This window comes from Sinohyriopsis cumingii, chromosome 9 (genome assembly GCF_028554795.1).
Source record: "Sinohyriopsis cumingii isolate HCF-2022 chromosome 9, ASM2855479v2, whole genome shotgun sequence".
NCBI classification, from domain to species: Eukaryota; Metazoa; Mollusca; class Bivalvia; order Unionida; family Unionidae; genus Sinohyriopsis; species Sinohyriopsis cumingii.
Genome location: NC_142969.1, coordinates 43,250,803 through 43,270,286, shown reverse-complemented (window position 1 = coordinate 43,270,286; position 19,484 = coordinate 43,250,803). Strand labels below are relative to the sequence as shown.

The following is a 19,484-nucleotide window of genomic DNA, read 5'->3' as shown; positions in this document are numbered from 1 at the left end:
GGTCTAAGACCCATCGGGCGAAATCGTCTACCGTCTTTGGTCCTCGAAAGATTTTTTCACGTCCTCCAGGAATCTTGCTGCAGTGAGGGCAATGACTGAAAATAGGTTCTTGAATGCACTTCTCGCACGCTCGATGAGCCACGCAAAAATTAGGAATGTGAATGCCGGTCTCTTGCATGCATTCGAAATCGAAAAAGATGAAATTGCCTTTCTTCTTGTGTCCATCCTCTTTCTCTGGTTGGGGTTGGTATTTTTGCACGTAGCATTGGTGTTCCAAGTCCACGATGTGGTGACAAATGTGACATTTTTTCTTTCCTGAACATACGTGTGCCTTGGTACTATTGGTACGTATACCTTGTTCACAGGTAGGGCACAATCTCAGCAGTTGACAAGCAGATTTCTTCTGTGAACCTTGCATCTTCAAATGTTGTTGGTAACAGGCAGTGCTGACAAACGTGTGCAGACAAGCTGGACAATGCACTGGTCCTTGCCATTCGTACAGACAGGGTGGAGAGGCCAAACATCCTGAGCATTTCGATCCACAATGCTTGTGTTGTTCTAGATTGTTATAGCCATAGTCACATTTCTCACAATAATAAAGGTATCCCACGAATCCGGTGATACTGGTAATGGTATCGAAATATTCATCGTGATGATAGACATGAATGTATTTTCCATCCTTAAAGTCTTTCCCTCGAAACAACAGAGGCCCACGCATTTCTTGAGGGTGCACTTTCAAGGTGTAGCGTGGAGCTAGGACATCTTGCAATGTTTGCATTTCAGGAATGCCACAGGGTGTGTCTTTGGACAGGCCGGCTTGTTGTAACAGGAGTTCTGCTTCGTTTGGTTGTTTGGCTCGGTCCGATTGTTGAATAGTTTTCCAGGCTCTTTTCCATTCTGCCGTGTCGTTCTTGTTGGCATAGGTTCGTCCCACCACGATAGCCCTGGCTAAACACATCTAGTCTTGAGGGTTGTGAATTCGGACAAGACTATTTTTGGTGCTGCGAAGGTCGTTCACCAATAACACTTTTTTGCGTCCAGTCCCTTGAGGAGGAGAGACGTGGGTCATGTCCAGTGTGGCTTTTCCATCGGTGATGTCAAACTGGTCATTGGATTGTTGCACGTGTTGAATCTTGTCCATGACTTTGGAAGCGGTCAATTCTGCAGGGCTGCTAAACTCGATCCAAACAGGTGATTTCAAGCCGTCGTGTTGTATGGAAAGTCTCAAGCGATCGTCTTCTTTGGGTTGATATTGTCGCTTAAGTGTGGTGAGCAAAGAATCCCACATCTCGGTGATGAACCCTTCTGCTTTCTCTAACGGTACTTCGGACTTGAAATCTTTAAACTTCACCGTGTATTTGTAAGCCGTGGTTCTAAATTTTCTAGAGGGACGCTTTTCCGTCTCTTGAATGGAATATTACTTTTCAGGGTTGACTAAGGGTGGTGAACTTTGTTTAGAGGGTTTGGATTCTGGTTCACTTATGTCCTCTTCAAAATCACTGGCATGAATTTGTGCCAAGACTTCAGCCCTGGTACGAGGCGATAGATCACGTTTCCGCCTCTTACTTTCTTCTTCTTTCTTCTCAAATGAATTGGATCGTTTCATCTTGATAGCAAAACGTTAAATGACTAAAGTTTAAACACCATGGACTAATTTATAGTCATGGTAGACCAGCGTATATAAAAGGGTGTTTGTCTTGTCCTTTCACTATTCATTTCACTCTCAAACCGAGCACAACGATGGAAGAGACTACCCAAATCGAACGGTTCATCAGAGCTTTGCGAGGGGTCATTAGAAAATTCTCTTCAGACCAGCCGACGGACTACTCTCTTTCCTTTCGAGATAAAAGTGAATATACTTGATATATCTGTCAGAAGAAAGGCATTGGTCTTCAGAGTGTCCAGACCGTCAAAAAAGAAAAAAAGGGGTTAGAAAAGACAAAAGTCAAGATACCTGTTATTATTGTCAAGAAAAAGGACATTGGTCTCCAGATTGCCCAAAAAAGAAACAAGAGGAGTCAGAAGAAGAGAGGGATTCTTCAGAGGAAGAAGAGGAGGAAGAAAGCAGACAGGTGAAGAAAAAGAAACAGGAGAAGAAAAGAAGGGAAGAAAGTGAGGAGGAAGAGGAGGAAAAGACTGTGACGGTGAAGAAATTCAAAAAACAGACAGACTAAACAATGAGACAGAAGAAGTCTATGAACTTTTTACAGTGCTCTGTTGTGAATTGTGAATTGGATTGTAAATATTTATAAAAGAATAAATTAGGTATAAAAAGGTAAATGTCTTTGGGTTTTGATTTTAAAATAAGAACGTACACTCACACATTCATACACACGTACTATAGGGGTAAAATGGGTTGTGTTTTTTTGAGTTATTGGCAATTGAAAGTCTATCTCTTTTCGAGAGACGTGGGTGGCCCTGAAAATGCCTTTTTTTTGGTGTAGGGGTAAGTTTAAGCAATCAACTTTAACTGTCTTAAGCCTTTGCCACGGCCAAGGCCTACTTCTGGACTGTTGATGATGATGATGATGATGATGATGATTTGGTTGAAATCACTAAGGGTGGCACGGTAGGCTTAGTCACAGGGTTGGAGTGTTTAGCTCGGGAAGGTCGTATTCTCTTCGGTCGTAATAAAGAAATCTGATACATTTGTTTCAGACTTCTTAACTCCGCTAAAATGTCTAACAGTACCGTGACCGTTTGATTTTCACACCTTTGTTTCTTTGCTGCTTCTTCTTGTTGGTGTTTTTTTCTTACCTCTTCTTCTTGCTGTTGTTGCTGTAGGAGAAAAGCTTGTTCCGCTTCCTTTTGCTGTTGTATAAATTTCTCCAAGTCTTCTTTCTGTCTCTGTCTAAAATTCTCCACGTGCGGTAATGAAGGTGACGAAGGATCCGGAACAAAATCTTGCGAGGTAAGAAAATGCACAAAATCCTAATTCACCTCTTCTGAAAGTAAGTACGGGTTCCCTTGGGTGGTCTCCACTGCTGGTGCACCCCAATTTATCGTTTTCTGAGTTTCCGTCATGTTGAATAACTGTCGCATGAATTGACTGCGCACAGGCGCTAGCGAATCTATATAGACCACGTGACGTCACAGACTGCTCTCTTCGGATTGGATGCGGGCTGACTGAATTTTGTAACGCGTGTTTGGATTGGTCAACAAACTCAATCCGTTTCAATCCTTTCTCTCCCTATAAATAAGTGCAGTTCACTGCATTCTTTCACTTGTTCTCGGCGCCTAAACATGTGGACCGATGTGCAATCTTCTGCGCTTGTGTCAACGATGATGTTCAGGACGGACATACCGATGTATGTCCGATCCGAGTGGACAGTTGTCCATAGGACCGCCACAAGCCTATGGATACGTAGGATTTACGTGGAGAGGCAAGGATGCCTCAAGAGAGTTTTAGTCTATGGACCTACCATTAGACGAAGCCTAAGACGAAGAAGATGTTGCAGATGCCCTTTATGTTAAGGGCATATTAACATAAACCCAAAGGCCCTTTTCAGGGCCACTCCAATCTCTCGAAAAGAGATAGACTTTCAATTGCCTACCCCTTTTTTTATTTTTTTATTTTTTTTAAAAACAATTGAGACCCCTCCCTGTTTCAATTTTTTCCCCTGTTCCATTTCCATAGACCCATCAGGTCGGGACCTTATTAAAATAGGGTCCCGACCCTGTTCCATTTCCCCTTGACGCTCAACAGACCCACAATTTATTCCCATGTTAATTTCCCATTGACGCCAAAGTGACCCAGGGGTTTTCGTAATGTTAAATTTCCCTTGACGCTAAAGTGACCCAGGGGTTTTCGTAATGTTAAATTTCCCATTGACGCCAAAGTGACCCAGGGTGTTTTTTAATGCTAATTCCCCTTGACGCTAAAGTGATCCCATTCACTACTAACGTTGCATGGTAAACAGATAATCTTGATTTAAGAAAGAAAACACGCTATTTCCTGAAATTTGAAATCTTGTTTCTCACGGATGGGTAATGTTGGAGATCAATAGTACATCAAAAACACTACCATTTGATTTACAACTTCAGAATTATAAGTCTTAATCGAGAGGACCCCAGCCCCCATGAAAAGAATTGCAATATGGCAAACTTGACTTCCTTTACACTTTTGTACTATCCATTCTCAATTGCTTTTCAGCTTAGACATCATAATTGATAAATAGGGGAAGCATGTTAGTTGTTGTTGTTGTTTGGGGTTTAACGCCAGTTTTTCAGCGCATGACAGGCTATACATGGCGGCCATTATAACTGGTGGAAGAAGAGCATTGGAAAACTCCGGTAAAAACCGAGTCACGGAGGCGACTGGCAAGCTTCTAAATACCTACACTGGCCGAGCCCGAGACTCGAGCTCACTAGGAAAGAGATGAGATGGCACTGATCGGTAAAGGTGAGCGCTTTAGACCACTTGACCGCCCGGGGCACCAAGGAAGTTTGGATAGAAAAAATAAATATAATATAATAAATTCCATCCCCTCAGCATGTACAGTATTTTAGTTTTTGGCATTTTAGATTTCTACTTTCATTTATAGGAATAGAAAGATAGATTGTTAACCCGAAATCACCATTGAACAAAAGCATGTTTAAACACAAAAGTTTAAGATAATCATATAAATAGCACGTGAAATTGTCACATGATCATGTAGCCTGAAAGTTTCGAAATGAAAAGCATGAAAGCTGTTCCATCGAATCCTAAGACGCGAAAATTTACAGACGTGATTCTTGCCTCGAACCAAGGATACATTCAGGTCAGCCAGTCCACATCAGTAATTAGGCGACCTCCCTTCATCCAGAAATCAGACAAAATCTTGATGAAAGATAAAACAGTTTTGGTTCTTTTTTGTTGAACAAAGTAACCAATTTGTGTGTGTGTGTGTGTGTGTGTGTGTGTGTGTGTGTGTGTGTGTCTGTGATTTGGACTTTTTAACGTAGCTTTAACAATTTTTCAGTCATATCGCTACAATGTCTGCAGTGTGGCAGTTTATAGTGATGTCTAGCACTGGGGCATCATGCCGCAGACATGTAGCACGATGTCCCACCCAGTCACATTATCCTGTCACTAGGCCGACCAGTCCTAACACTAACCTCTTAATGCTGAGCGCCAAGCGAGGCAGCTGTATGTACTATTTAGAAATCAATTTAATGATCAAAAACGTTTGATACTAGAGGAGCATTGAACAAAATAGTTTTTTTCTTGGGGTTGGTTGGTTAGTAGAGACTGGGATTGAACTATTAAGTAAGTAGGCATGGAATCTATGTGACAAAACCCGTAGTGGGAACCCAGGGGGTGAAGAACCCGAGAATCTTTTGTAATTTAAGCATTTACAGGGCAGTGCTTAACCATGTCAATGTAACATAAAACTTTCTCGAGAAAACGTTATTTTTGGGGACGATGCTGGTTCTGTCCTCCTCTCTATCTATCTATCTATTTATATATCCATTTATCCATCCTTCCATCCATCCATCCATCTATCTATCTATCTATCTAGCTAGCTAGCTATCTATCTCTTTCTCTCTATTTATCTATCTATCAGATATCTGTCTATATATGTATCTATGTATCGATGTATCTATCTATCTATCTATCGATCTATCTATCTATCCATCCTTCCATCCATCTATCTATCTCTTTCTCTCTCTCTATCTATCTATCTATCAGATATCTATCTATATATGTATCTATGTATCGATGTATCTATCTATATATCTATCGATCTATCTATCTATCTATCTATCTATCTATCTATCTATCTATCTATCTATAGGCCTATAGTTACGGAAGTACGTATTATATATTAATTTGTAATATAATTTTATTTAAGTCATTTGTGTTTATGACTTTAATATTTTAATTATTTTTAAGTCAGTGGAGGCTTTATAGTAAAATTAAGCTTGCAATACGTGTAAAATTCCATTCATGAATCATGGCCCGTTGCAAAGATCATGTCAGTAACTAGTACGGTCAAAGAACGCCACGCATTAGTTTGAATGGAGGTTACAAAAGTATCACGTGATACTAGGACTGCATTTGTATTATTGCTAAGTATTTCAGAATATTATGATTTAAATATTCTAGAATGTTTTCTGTGATTCAAGTTTCGCTTTTTTTTGGCGATAATAGAGACTAGATAAGAGAGTTAAAGCGCCATGTTAGAAATCTTCAGGTTTGTAAGATAGAAAATAAATCAAGATTTATTTACAATTTGTTCGCAGCATTAGCAGAACAAACAGGTATTCTAACACAGCTAGTGCCTTGAGGATTATGTGAAATTATTCAAGGACCTGAAGATTTAAATAATTCTGTAGGAATATGTGAAGTAATTCAAGGACTTGAAGATTTAAATAATTCTGTAGGAATATGTGAATTAATTCAAGGACTTGAAGATTTAAATAATTCTGTAGGAATATGTGAAGTAATTCAAGGACTTGAAGATTTAAATAATTCTGTAGGAATATGTGAAGTAATTCAAGGACCTGAAGATTTAAATAATTCTGTAGGAATATGTGAATTAATTCAAGGACCTGAAGATTTAAATAATTCTGTAGGAATATGTGAAGTAATTCAAGGACTTGAAGATTTAAATAATTCTGTAGGAATATGTGAAGTAATTCAAGGACTTGAAGATTTAAATAATTCTGTAGGAATATGTGAAGTAATTCAAGGACTTGAAGATTTAAATAATTCTGTAGGAATATGTGAATTAATTCAAGGACCTGAAGATTTAAATAATTCTGTAGGAATATGTGAATTAATTCAAGGACCTGAAGATTTAAATAATTCTGTAGGAATATGTGAAGTAATTCAAGGACCTGAAGATTTAAATAATTCTGTAGGAATATGTGAATTAATTCAAGGACCTGAAGATTTAAATAATTCTGTAGGAATATGTGAATTAATTCAAGGACCTGAAGATTTAAATAATTCTGTAGGAATATGTGAATTAATTCAAGGACCTGAAGATTTAAATAATTCTGTAGGAATATGTGAATTAATTCAAGGACTTGAAGATTTAAATAATTCTGTAGGAATATGTGAAGTAATTCAAGGACTTGAAGATTTAAATAATTCTGTAGGAATATGTGAAGTAATTCAAGGACTTGAAGATTTAAATAATTCTGTAGGAATATGTGAAGTAATTCAAGGACTTGAAGATTTAAATAATTCTGTAGGAATATGTGAAGTAATTCAAGGACCTGAAGATTTAAATAATTCTGTAGGAATATGTGAATTAATTCAAGGACTTGAAGATTTAAATAATTCTGTAGGAATATGTGAATTAATTCAAGGACTTGAAGATTTAAATAATTCTGTAGGAATATGTGAATTAATTCAAGGACTTGAAGATTTAAATAATTCTGTAGGAATATGTGAAGTAATTCAAGGACCTGAAGATTTAAATAATTCTGTAGGAATATGTGAAGTAATTCAAGGACTTGAAGATTTAAATAATTCTGTAGGAATATGTGAAGTAATTCAAGGACTTGAAGATTTAAATAATTCTGTAGGAATATGTGAAGTAATTCAAGGACTTGAAGATTTAAATAATTCTGTAGGAATATGTGAAGTAATTCAAGGACCTGAAGATTTAAATAATTCTGTAGGAATATGTGAATTAATTCAAGGACCTGAAGATTTAAATAATTCTGTAGGAATATGTGAAGTAATTCAAGGACTTGAAGATTTAAATAATTCTGTAGGAATATGTGAAGTAATTCAAGGACTTGAAGATTTAAATAATTCTGTAGGAATATGTGAAGTAATTCAAGGACTTGAAGATTTAAATAATTCTGTAGGAATATGTGAATTAATTCAAGGACCTGAAGATTTAAATAATTCTGTAGGAATATGTGAATTAATTCAAGGACTTGAAGATTTAAATAATTCTGTAGGAATATGTGAATTAATTCAAGGACTTGAAGATTTAAATAATTCTGTAGGAATATGTGAAGTAATTCAAGGACTTGAAGATTTAAATAATTCTGTAGGAATATGTGAATTAATTCAAGGACTTGAAGATTTAAATAATTCTGTAGGAATATGTGAATTAATTCAAGGACCTGAAGATTTAAATAATTCTGTAGGAATATGTGAATTAATTCAAGGACCTGAAGATTTAAATAATTCTGTAGGAATATGTGAAGTAATTCAAGGACTTGAAGATTTAAATAATTCTGTAGGAATATGTGAATTAATTCAAGGACTTGAAGATTTAAATAATTCTGTAGGAATATGTGAAGTAATTCAAGGACCTGAAGATTTAAATAATTCTGTAGGAATATGTGAAGTAATTCAAGGACTTGAAGATTTAAATAATTCTGTAGGAATATGTAAAATATTTAAGGAATTTAGTGATATTCTACTTTCATGGAATATATTTTGAAGTAAAAGTATTTTCATTATTAGAACTGTGATTCTTCGTTGGTTCTAGCAAAGCGCATAAGCACATTAGAACCTTCATTTGGAATACATTTTGATAGTTTCCGGTTTAATGTGAAATTTATAGCGCAATTTAGGATAATATTATAGGAATTTAAACACGGTAAGTTATTTTTAGTTCTTTTACTTTGTTTGATTTATATTTAGGGACATACATTTATATTTTGGAAATGTAATGCTTGTTGGGTTTTACATTGTTTTGTTAATTATTTTAAGCCCCTTGATGGAATAACACACACACACACACACACACACACACACACACACACACACACACACTTGTGCACAATGTCTATATCAAAATTTAAATTTAGTTATATTAAAGAGTTAGTGCTTGTTTGCAGAGGCTCAAAACATTCATGATATTATTACTACATAAATATTCGTTCCTTACGTGTAATTTTTTTCCCCCGATATAAGACAGTATAATGCTTTATTTTGTATCCTAAATAAAGGTTATAACATGAATCCCTATATATTATGTCATTCATGATTTCCCTGCTAACGACATTCCAATTAAATTTAACTCTGTAGTTGAACAATTCAACAACAAACTATAAGTAGAATTTTCTACAAGTGATTTTTTTATGTGATACATACTAGATTAGAATGACCAGATCATCACTGGCCAACTGATGTCGTGTGTCTCTGGCGTTTAATCGAGATAAATAAGAAAGATTCCACAACAGGTTAACAATTGATGACCGTACAATGGGTTTATATAACTGGAACAGTAATGTATATGGTGAAAATGTTAAATTCTAGACCTCTATTCAAATAGAAGTATTTGTGAAACAGATTTGCATGTAAAATAAAACTACAGAATATTTTTTATCTGGGTATTCTGAGGATGTACCTCGTTCGACTAAGTTGACATGTCTGTTCTAATCCTTATGCCAATGACCCTGTTATGGATTGGAATATTTAGCTCTGATTGCATTTTAATCGAAACTCACTGCATATTAATTAATCATTAGACTCGCTATGGCAATATATTGAGCAGTTAAAAATTAGACTTATTCGTTTGTTTGATTAGCGTAAGAAATGATTGAATGTTTTATTAATCAATTATGGTACTTTGGTATTTTATCGCATCAAATATAGTAACGTTGTACTTTATCGCATCAAATATGATAATTTGGTACTTTCTGGTAAAGAAAAACAAACAACAAAACAAGTAATGCAGTAAAAATATAAATGGCACATTTCGTTAGAAACAGCCAATGAATGTTGTATGTAGAACCTAATGACTCTTAGTGACTATGCATTCTGTACGTAATAGCCACTCCTTGCTTGTAAGTCCTTACAATTTATTTCGTGACATTCCCCTATCTTCATATCACGAAATGTACATATATACAGTTATAAATATATTCTCCATTTTATTACACGCGTGCCACCTTTAAGAAATTGTTAAATATTTTCTCTATAATCGAGATAAAACTTCCAAACTTTCGGATTTTTTGTTTTTAATCATTTCAACTTTGTTCATAAAGCATGAAGATCCAATGCTATATATAGATAAATATATCAAGAACGTATATCTAAAATTAATTACGGGATGATAATTAATGAAGGAGTGTCGTGGATCTATTTGTAGATTAGATAACCTCGTGATAAGTTTTGTGATTATTTGCCTTAGAAAGCGCACGAAGCTGTCTGCTAGCAGAGTTACCATGCGAGTCATTAGCTGGCCGAGTGCCTGCTTTCTGTTAGTGGGTGGTGTCACAGCGTTTCTTTTTAACGATGGTCCCACCAGCAGTAGTCCACATCTTTCCGAGCAATCCGAAGCACCGTTACGTATTGGATCGATGAATGTGCAGGTGTTTGGTAGAACTAAGATTCATAACCCAGTAGTTCGACATTGGCTACCAAAGGTGAGATTCGATCGTGCTCTGCTTAGATAATTTGAATATAAACTAATAGCGTAGTTATTGTACCTTCGTGTGCAAAAATGGCGTTGAAAATATTTGAGAAACAAGTAATTAGAATTTGTGAATGTGAAAAATTGTGCTAAATGTAGAGACATCCCTTTAAAGAGTATTGTGATAAAATAGTAGCAAACCTACTTCGGGTGATGTTTTAGCATAAATGTGACAAGAAACAGTTTTTATGTGGACTTACGGTATGCGTAATTTGTCAGATATGTTCACTTACAAGAAAAAAGGTGAAAACGAAGTCAGGGAATACTCTTACATTGAAGGCAGAAGAAGTAGTTTAGATTCGGCCGAAAATCTCAAGATACAATGCAATACAATACAATACAATACAACGCAATGCAATGCAATGCAATACAGTACAGAACAGTACAGTACAGTACAGTACAGTACAGTACAGTACAGTACAGTACAATACAATACAATACAATACAATACAATACTATACATATATATATGCTTCTGTAAAAGAGAGGCTACATGGTTGAATATTGCTATTTTTGGAGATAAAATTGATGTCAATTTACAGCAAAGGCTACGAATACAATATGAGAGAAGATGTGGAACTGGCGCTAAGGTCTTGTTCCTGGAATATTTAAATGTTTGATGAACTAAGTAAACAAGTATATGCATGTCTCGATTAAATATGATTGTACTTAGTATAGGTGACCTCACTATGCAGGTGTTCACTGCTGAAAAATATTGAATCGGTAAAGCAGAAACAAAACTGAGACGGATGCTGAAAACATGTATTCTGTTTCATTTAATTTTTGAAGTTTTGGATGTCCTTTACATGTAAGTCTCCTTTTTATCCTGTTTCTGACACATTTAGGCCTGAAGAGTGCAAACAATAAGGCGTCACTGATGAATAATTACATCGAGGAAAAACAAGGCGTCACCTAATGAATAATTATAGCGTGCAAAAGCAAGTTGTCAGCTAATGAATAATTATAGCGTGTTAGGAATTTGTTTCAAGCAACATTAGCCAAAAATTACTTTAAGTCGGCCAAATGCTTCCATGGATTACGTGCTCTACAATTATGCGAGATTAAATCAGATATTTTAATAAAGGGGTTAGTAAGTTTAACTAAAACGCCCAAAATGGCGTGCAAGAATGAGGGTTTATATTTTCTTTAAACCTCTATCATTTCTATCATAATGCCCATGTAAACCGCAAACGAGATTCTGTCGTATTCATGGCTGATCATAACTAAGTATAACCGATCTCAGAGAAAGGTCGGTTTGGAATAACCAATATCTGGCAATGTTTGATATTTTGTAAGCTATTTTACCCCATCAGACCACAAAAGCAATGCAACATTCCAGATGTTTTACATTGTTAGAAATGATGATAAAGGGACATAACCGTGGTAAAGAAGCAAACATTGGCAAATCAACTATCTTCGGGAAAACATAATTCTATGCTTGAAAGGTAATGTTGTTCCTATTAATTGCTTAAGGTCATAACAATCTCGTTTTTCTTGCTGCAAGTATAATTATTATGGGCATTCACAATCAAATGTCATATTGCAGGATGGGAAATCTTTTATTTTCACATATTTCAATACAATAATCTTTTTTCCATATTTGAAAACATAGGAATAAGAAATATGAAATATTTCATCAATAATTCTCAATATTTGACACTTATGTATATAATAAGTATACATAATATTCAAGTACTTAAAACACATTGGCTCCGAGATCATGTGACACAGAATATCCTGGCTTGCGAAGGCATTTTACGCGGGTGCAATGTTGGTAATACTCTGTCAATAACCTTTGTATCTTGTGTTATGTATATTTGACTTAATTTATATATGATTTAATTGTTTGTAAGTTTTAATAATTTTTAAATTTTTTCATTTCATTATATGTCAAAATAATGTAGTTCTGTATTGTAGGAACTCGAAACGTTTCTAGGAAATAGTTTGACCTTGACTGTTCATTTTAGCAAGCACATACGGCTGACCTGGTTCCCGACCTTAGTTCAAAATTAGTAACAGCCACGTAAACAAGTTATTTTTAATCTATTTTTATTGTAGGAATAATAAGAGTGCGATCGAGTAAGATCGAGTGAGATCGAGGCTGTATTGAATAAGTGACCCTAGGCTTGTAAATAGTTTTTTTTGTTGTTGAAGTAAACAACTTTTATTCTCGGAATAAAATGATTGGTTCTTATCAAGGACATACAGGGGCTATGCGATTTTTTTATATGTAAACATGATCACAGGATCCTCTATTTCGCAATTAGGCATTTTCAAAATTGCTCATTACTTTGTTTTAATAGTGATGCTTAGAGATCTCTCTCATGGTCTGGGCTTTAAAACGCTTGATGTAAAGTCGTTTCCTTCTGTTGTAGCCATTTTTCGAGTTATTTGTTAATTTTTCTTCAGATTATTTGGATTCTAAAAAATGAATTCGTGTCTCTGGAAATATTTTTGTGCTTGAATAAAGACATTTCTTAAAAAATTTATTTGGATTTGCAAAAACCGGAGGATTATTTCTTGTGTTTCTACAAGGAACTATGGACAAAAACATTGAACAGGATACATCATACGTCATCGCCTTCTTCATTAGAACATTTCAATATTAGGACTTCTAAAATTTTATTCGTGGATTATTCTTGGATTATTTTTGGATTTGATTCTTGACACCGTAAGTTCTTATTTCTTCATTTTTACAGTACTTTTCCAGGGAAATAAATTATTTATTAAATTTGTCAGAGCTTGTTGTTTTCACTCTTTCTTGTGTTACTGTTTATTCGAACCTAAACACGTAACTAAAGACTTGCATCATTTACTTATAAATAAGCATTTAATAATTTTGTTATGTCATAGGAATAAAACAATTGAAGAAAAGATTCTGTATTGAATATGTGATATGTCGTTCATTTATGAACGAAACCGGAGCAAAACGCAGAAATATAAGTTGTTTTATCTCGCATACTATATTGATAACGGTATATTTACAATTCGATGCAAGCAAGTAGTACCTTTTGGATGAATAATCTTCATGGATTACTGTATTAACATACGTACAGCGACATCATTATTATCAACAACTGATCAGATTAGTGACTCCAATGGTATTTTAATCCTTTCATTTATTGTTGGAAAAAATGGTAATGTTTTGGGGTGACACGCACTTTTATTCCTTAATTTATCAAAGACAAATTTTTATTGTATTCGCACTTAATATGTGTGCATCTGCGGCGTACATTCAGTTGTATACACGGAAGACCTTGTATTAATAGTACGTTTGTCGTTTAGAACGGGATTGGCTACAATTTATCTCATTTTAGTTGGTGTTTTTTAGAAAATATTTTTTCGATAGCGGTACTTTGAATTAGTACGCAGTTTTAATGATGATAAACCAACGAATGTTAACAGTCACACTTACAAGTTGATGCTCATGAGTGACACGATGCAGATGATTCCGAACCACGTAACTGCCTATATTGAATATGCTGAGAATTACGTCTCAAAAAGGCTTTCAACAATTATCCACAGGTCGTGAATACGACATAATGGGCTTAACAGAAACAAGGGCCATTATCAACTTCAAAATGTAACTATAAATACAGCTCTTACCTTAGAGTCTGATGATGTTAACTTCCGAATCAATAGTTGATGATATTAACATCTTGCAAGAACGATATCAGAGCATACTTTCTGATGGAAGAGGGTTTGAATCTAGCTTACTTGAATCTCAACTTACATATAGGAGTACAAAAGGGAGTACTTAAATAAGTGAGCCAACACTGACTCAGAATTAAACCCAGCAAGTGTCTGTAAGAACACAAATTATAACAGTCCAACTTCACTGAAAAGGTGTCATCAAATAATAAACATTACCCGCAGATTAAACAAAGGAAAAAAGTAACGGGTAGGAAAAGGAAATAACGTCGATAAAGCAATCAAAAAGAGGAATAGCATCTCCTGCAATTTAAAATGTAAGTATATTGACAAGATAAGCATCAATTCAGGAATGATACAGTGCATTCCTTGCATGGGTTTTCGATGGAAAGTGGAGACCAAAGTACATTCTGGCGATGCTTTTACCGTAAAGATTTATTATCTCGTCGCTTGAAAACTAGAACCACCCCTATTGAGGCAGCATGGCACAGAGATATCGCGCGTGACGATGGCCTTGATCATCACCAGCAAGATGAGCACCATAAAGTACCAGCCTCAGAGCAGATAACTCTTGTAATTGGTAGCACTTTCACTGGAGCCACCACTGTTTAGTTAAAACAAGAACGTGAACAAACTGGAGCTTGCTAACGTTGGAACAATAATGTCTATGGGATTGATGCCGATTAACACATGGATGTAAGGATATGCTCTTCTCAGGACATGTCATTAATTATATTTCATCAGGACACAGTGTGATGGCATCTTGTCTTATTGCATGATGGCTTTTGATATTGCCTTCGGTGATAGGGTACTACGATATCTCTGTTCAGAGTCAGACGTAACACACATTCACGATTACAATTCGTTCATACTTAGAACAAGAGAAATGCTATCGACTCTTGAAATGAGGGTGTTGCAAATGTGCCAATTAGCAGCCAGTACTCGCCACATTACATGACAAAATACTTGTTACCGATAAAACAACTATATGTGTATCCCAATGAATGCTCAAAACAAAGTCATACGAGAGCAAAACATGACTAGATATTGTATATAATGCGATTTATATTGCCATGAATCGAAAGTCTGTTGTTATCTGGACTTTGTCATGCAATGAAAGCAGAAGACAAAGCCATTACGGTCAAGGGAAAAAACAGCAAATATATATTGTACATATTTCTTGAGCAAAAACTCATCTGGCAGTCGGCGTGGCAACTTTATAACACACAATGAAGGCTCAAGACAAAATCATTACAGCAAGAGCAAAACATAAATAGATATTCTGCACGTTGTTATTCCTACAGCCATGACATATCTGTCTGAATTTTTTCAGGGCCCAACCTTGATCACGAAACCAAGTCTACCACTCAGATTCTTGATACCAGATATCTAATTATTATACATAAATGTTCCTTTTGTAATTATCTGGGGATAACCTGATGTTTAATCTCAGGAATCAGTTCCATATCTTAACCATTAAGGCATCATTTGAACTGTAAATATCAGAAAGTGATCAGTTTCTTGAAAGATCCATGCTTAAATACTACTGACCAAAAGTTCACATGCTTAGCTCAATCAAGGGACATTACCTGTATTTCCGGACAGGTTGACGGACACTGCCTGTCCTAAGCTAGTTTTGAACAAGGAACCTTTTGATATGATTTCAATTCTAAATGACTTCTTACATTTTAAAGAAAAGGGTTATATATAGTGAATCTGAATATTCAGGACGTAAACCCAAAACTAGATACACACACGCATGCTGTATTTAATAACCGTCAAACTGGCATTCTAGGACTCTGTGAATCATTAATTATAATAATTCACTAGTTGTCAATAAACGGTTTCCGGTTGGAACAGAAGGAGAGTGCATATGTAGTAGGCCGTCTACATCTATGTATATCAGATCGTAAGCAAACAATTATCAACCTACACCAGTTTAACCAACCTTATCTAAAACTTTTGAAAAATACATCGCCCTTAATCATCGCCGACCTTTAAAGAAATATAATCTTAAACAAAAGTCACAATCAGGTTAAGAGAAGCATTCTTGCCAAACTGCATGATAAAGTGAAGTCCGTCAAGATTGCCCTTGATACCTGACAAAGTGGAGTCCGTTAAGACTGCCCTTGATACCTGATATAGTGGAGTCCATCAAGACTGCCCTTGATACCTGAGAAATTGGAGTCCCTTTAGACTATATTCTTATTCCTTTGCTTTTTTCATGAACGATTTACCACTTCATTGACAGCCACTGAAACCGGTCATTTTATGGACGACACAACCTTACATGCCATGAGCGATACAATCCCCTCTCTTAAACAAAACTTACTGACGTTCAGGCTATTATACTTTAGTGCGGAACCACCAAAATGCAAATAAACGCGGACAAGCTGACTGTATGACAACTGCATCAAAGTCGAGAATACATAAATAGATATAAATATTTTTTTCAAGGAACCGATTTAAATACAACGAAAGTCAATACTAGAATCAATGCTAAAATCGTTTGACTTTGGTTACCTAACCTGTATGCCGCATCTACTTTCCCATTTGCCAAGACATTTATATTTTATATGTTTTAATCTAATCTGTGTATATAATCATGTGTGTATGTCTATATTATGATTACATGTGTGTCAGACACTTAAGTATGTAAGAGTTTTATTTGTACATGTATGCTACATTTATAGTTTTAATATTCAATTATTGAGACCTAAATGTGACAATGGTTGACTCTGACCCAAATGTATTAGCCTAATAAATTATTATTATTATTTATTGAGATGGAAACGTGCGCGTTCATGAGATCATTTTTCTTCAGTAGTGAAAGAATCAGAGTTTGTTAAAAAAAATAAAATGTCATTTAGCGAAAGAAAAACAACGAAATATTGATACTACGAAAAAGTGACACATTGTATCAATAACAATGAAGAAACAATTTGATGTTGCTATCATACACAGAATCATGGTCACTCACAACACTCTACAAGCAATACGTATGTGTGCGTCAGGATTGGAGAATATAACGTCCGTATGAAGTATTGTTCAAGACCGATGGGCCATCATATCCTGGCAACAGTCATGATGCACTGCACTTTTAAATTCAGTTGCCACAATGGCAGCATCACTGAAGGTAACAAAGCGATAACCGTGCACCGAATTTTTCTATATCATCTTTCCATAATGGTATCTACCATTATCGTTGAGTACTGCGTCAGTTTTTCCTGATATCACTATTGGTTTGTAATTCTTTCGTTACGTGAAATTCCATACTTTATAATATAGTCAGTTTTACCCTGTGTACACAGTAAGTAGTGTGTAATACTGAGCGGCATTCAGGTTTTCATTCATGAAATGAACGACCTCTAAAATATTAAATAAAATGTGTGCACAAATTTTGTTGCAATTGTTGTTATTCATATTATATAACATGAGTAATATGCATGTTTGTAAGTATATGATAAAAAGTATTGAAATATTTTGGACCCTCACTCATGTTGCGCACATTGCACTCACAAGCACGAAAATCCATTGTCACATGCCATCAGAACCAATGCAGTCAACAACCTTTACATATTCACCACAAGAAAGGTCGATAGTTGTATATTATTATTCGACATGTTTAAACAGAGCCTAGAGAGTGATGGTCATCATTTATGAACAATCATATATTTAATCATCTTCAGATTCTCGTGCGCTATGACGTGGTGTTGATCCAGGAGATACGAGATATCACGGGAACAGCTTTTGATGATCTGTGGCATTTGGTAAACGAAGAGCTCAGAACGTGAGTAAAAATCGTGGTCATTCTATATTAGCATTCAAAGTAAAAATGATCAGGATTTTTAAACAAAATATTTGAGTATGTATACGTTCTTTAAAAACAAATCAACAAACCAAGAAACAAAACATATTTTATCAATTGGGAATGCTAGGTCAAATATTTGTTCCCTGTATACAAGAACAAAATAAATCAAAATTGAAGATTACCATGTGAACGCTTGAAGAAACGTTGGAGTGAGAAATGCTTCGGAGAGGAGCTGGTCTCATGTGTGACGTATGCGGATGGAGGCCCGTGACACTATATGAAGAATAAGTAAAACTAACCCAAAAGTATTAATTTACAGAGCACACACACACACACACACACACACACACATATATATATATATATATATATATATATATATATATATATATATATATATATATATATATATATATATATATATATATATATATATATATATACAATAAAAACCCAAACACAATAAGTAAAAAAAAATGATATATTTAAATAATCCAATGCCAAGATATGCTTGAAAGGAATTTCAACTCACTTTAGTGCGTCTTCGAACTAGGAAAGAAATCAGGAAACTTTAAACAGAATTGTCACTAAACTCTTAAAGATACACTTGCGAGAAATTCAGTTAATACACATTTTACGGTGGGAACGATCGAGGAATGAAAACTTGAGCAATTTTCTACCTGAAAACACAGTTAGGCATAATGCTCAGACGTGGGAAATGACCTATTTAAATGGACTAGCTGAAAATAATATTTATTTAATTATTACAGAACAAGGTTTGTAAATATATTATAGAGTGGTGAAATGGATAATGTTACTGAACGCTTACTCAACATTTTACATTAAAGGATACAGTGTTCTCTTTTGACGTGGAACATGTGTTAAACAATCAAAGATGTAAATAGACCATCAAAGAACGTTTTAGACAGATACAGTGATTTGGTGTTAACGATATCAGGTAAAAATAAAATTTGATATTTCTGCAAATGTTCATCAAACATTCAGGCGCAGTTAGCTTTTTGGGTAGTATGGAGAGAAACTAAAACCAATCATGCTGAAGCAACTTTAAAACGATTACATGTTTATGCGTTAAATATATTTCAGTATCGTGACCTAATGACTGCAAAATGGAGGGTACAACTATACTGGAATAAAGCGATTTTATATATATATATAAAGGTGTCATTAAAGATAAATAGACATCGCGAACAGAAATATATGTTTAAAATGCATGCCTTTTTCCAACAGATAAGAAAAAGTGTAAGAGTGCAAAAGGCGTGGTAGAGTGTAGAAACTTTTCTAGTACTAATTTCTGGAAAATGCTATACCAGTTTTTTTTTCGAATAACCTGTTATCATTTTATCATTAATATTGCTTTTTTCGATCCCATATGTTATAATTGAAGCACCACAAATCGTTCATAAAATCAAGATGTTTAAGTCATTCAAGTCGAAAAAATTAAATCGCTTCCATTGATATGAATTTGGCTTTGAAAAGGATTCTACATAAATTGTATATCACTGTATTGTTTCACGAAACGTACAGAAAGTACCTGATGTAAAAATATATATTTCGGCTTGGCTTTTGAATTGCTGTCTGGTTAAGTTACTTTCATAAGGCCCCAACCAGAGCTCGCCACGGTGGTCTGT

At 35.0% G+C, this 19,484-nt stretch overlaps 1 protein-coding gene across 1 annotated transcript in view; it reads left to right on the top strand.

Moving 5' to 3' along the window:
• Nucleotides 1-10,065: 10,065 nt before the first annotated feature.
• LOC149791641 (deoxyribonuclease-1-like) overlaps nt 10,066-19,484 on the top strand; it is a 48,009-nt gene continuing 38,590 nt past the window's right edge. The window contains exons 1-2 of the mRNA XM_089969237.1: nt 10,066-10,326; nt 17,714-17,814. Of these exons, the coding sequence (XP_089825363.1) occupies nt 10,126-10,326; nt 17,714-17,814 (302 nt within the window). The 5' untranslated portion in view covers nt 10,066-10,125. The remainder of the gene's footprint in view (nt 10,327-17,713; nt 17,815-19,484) is intronic.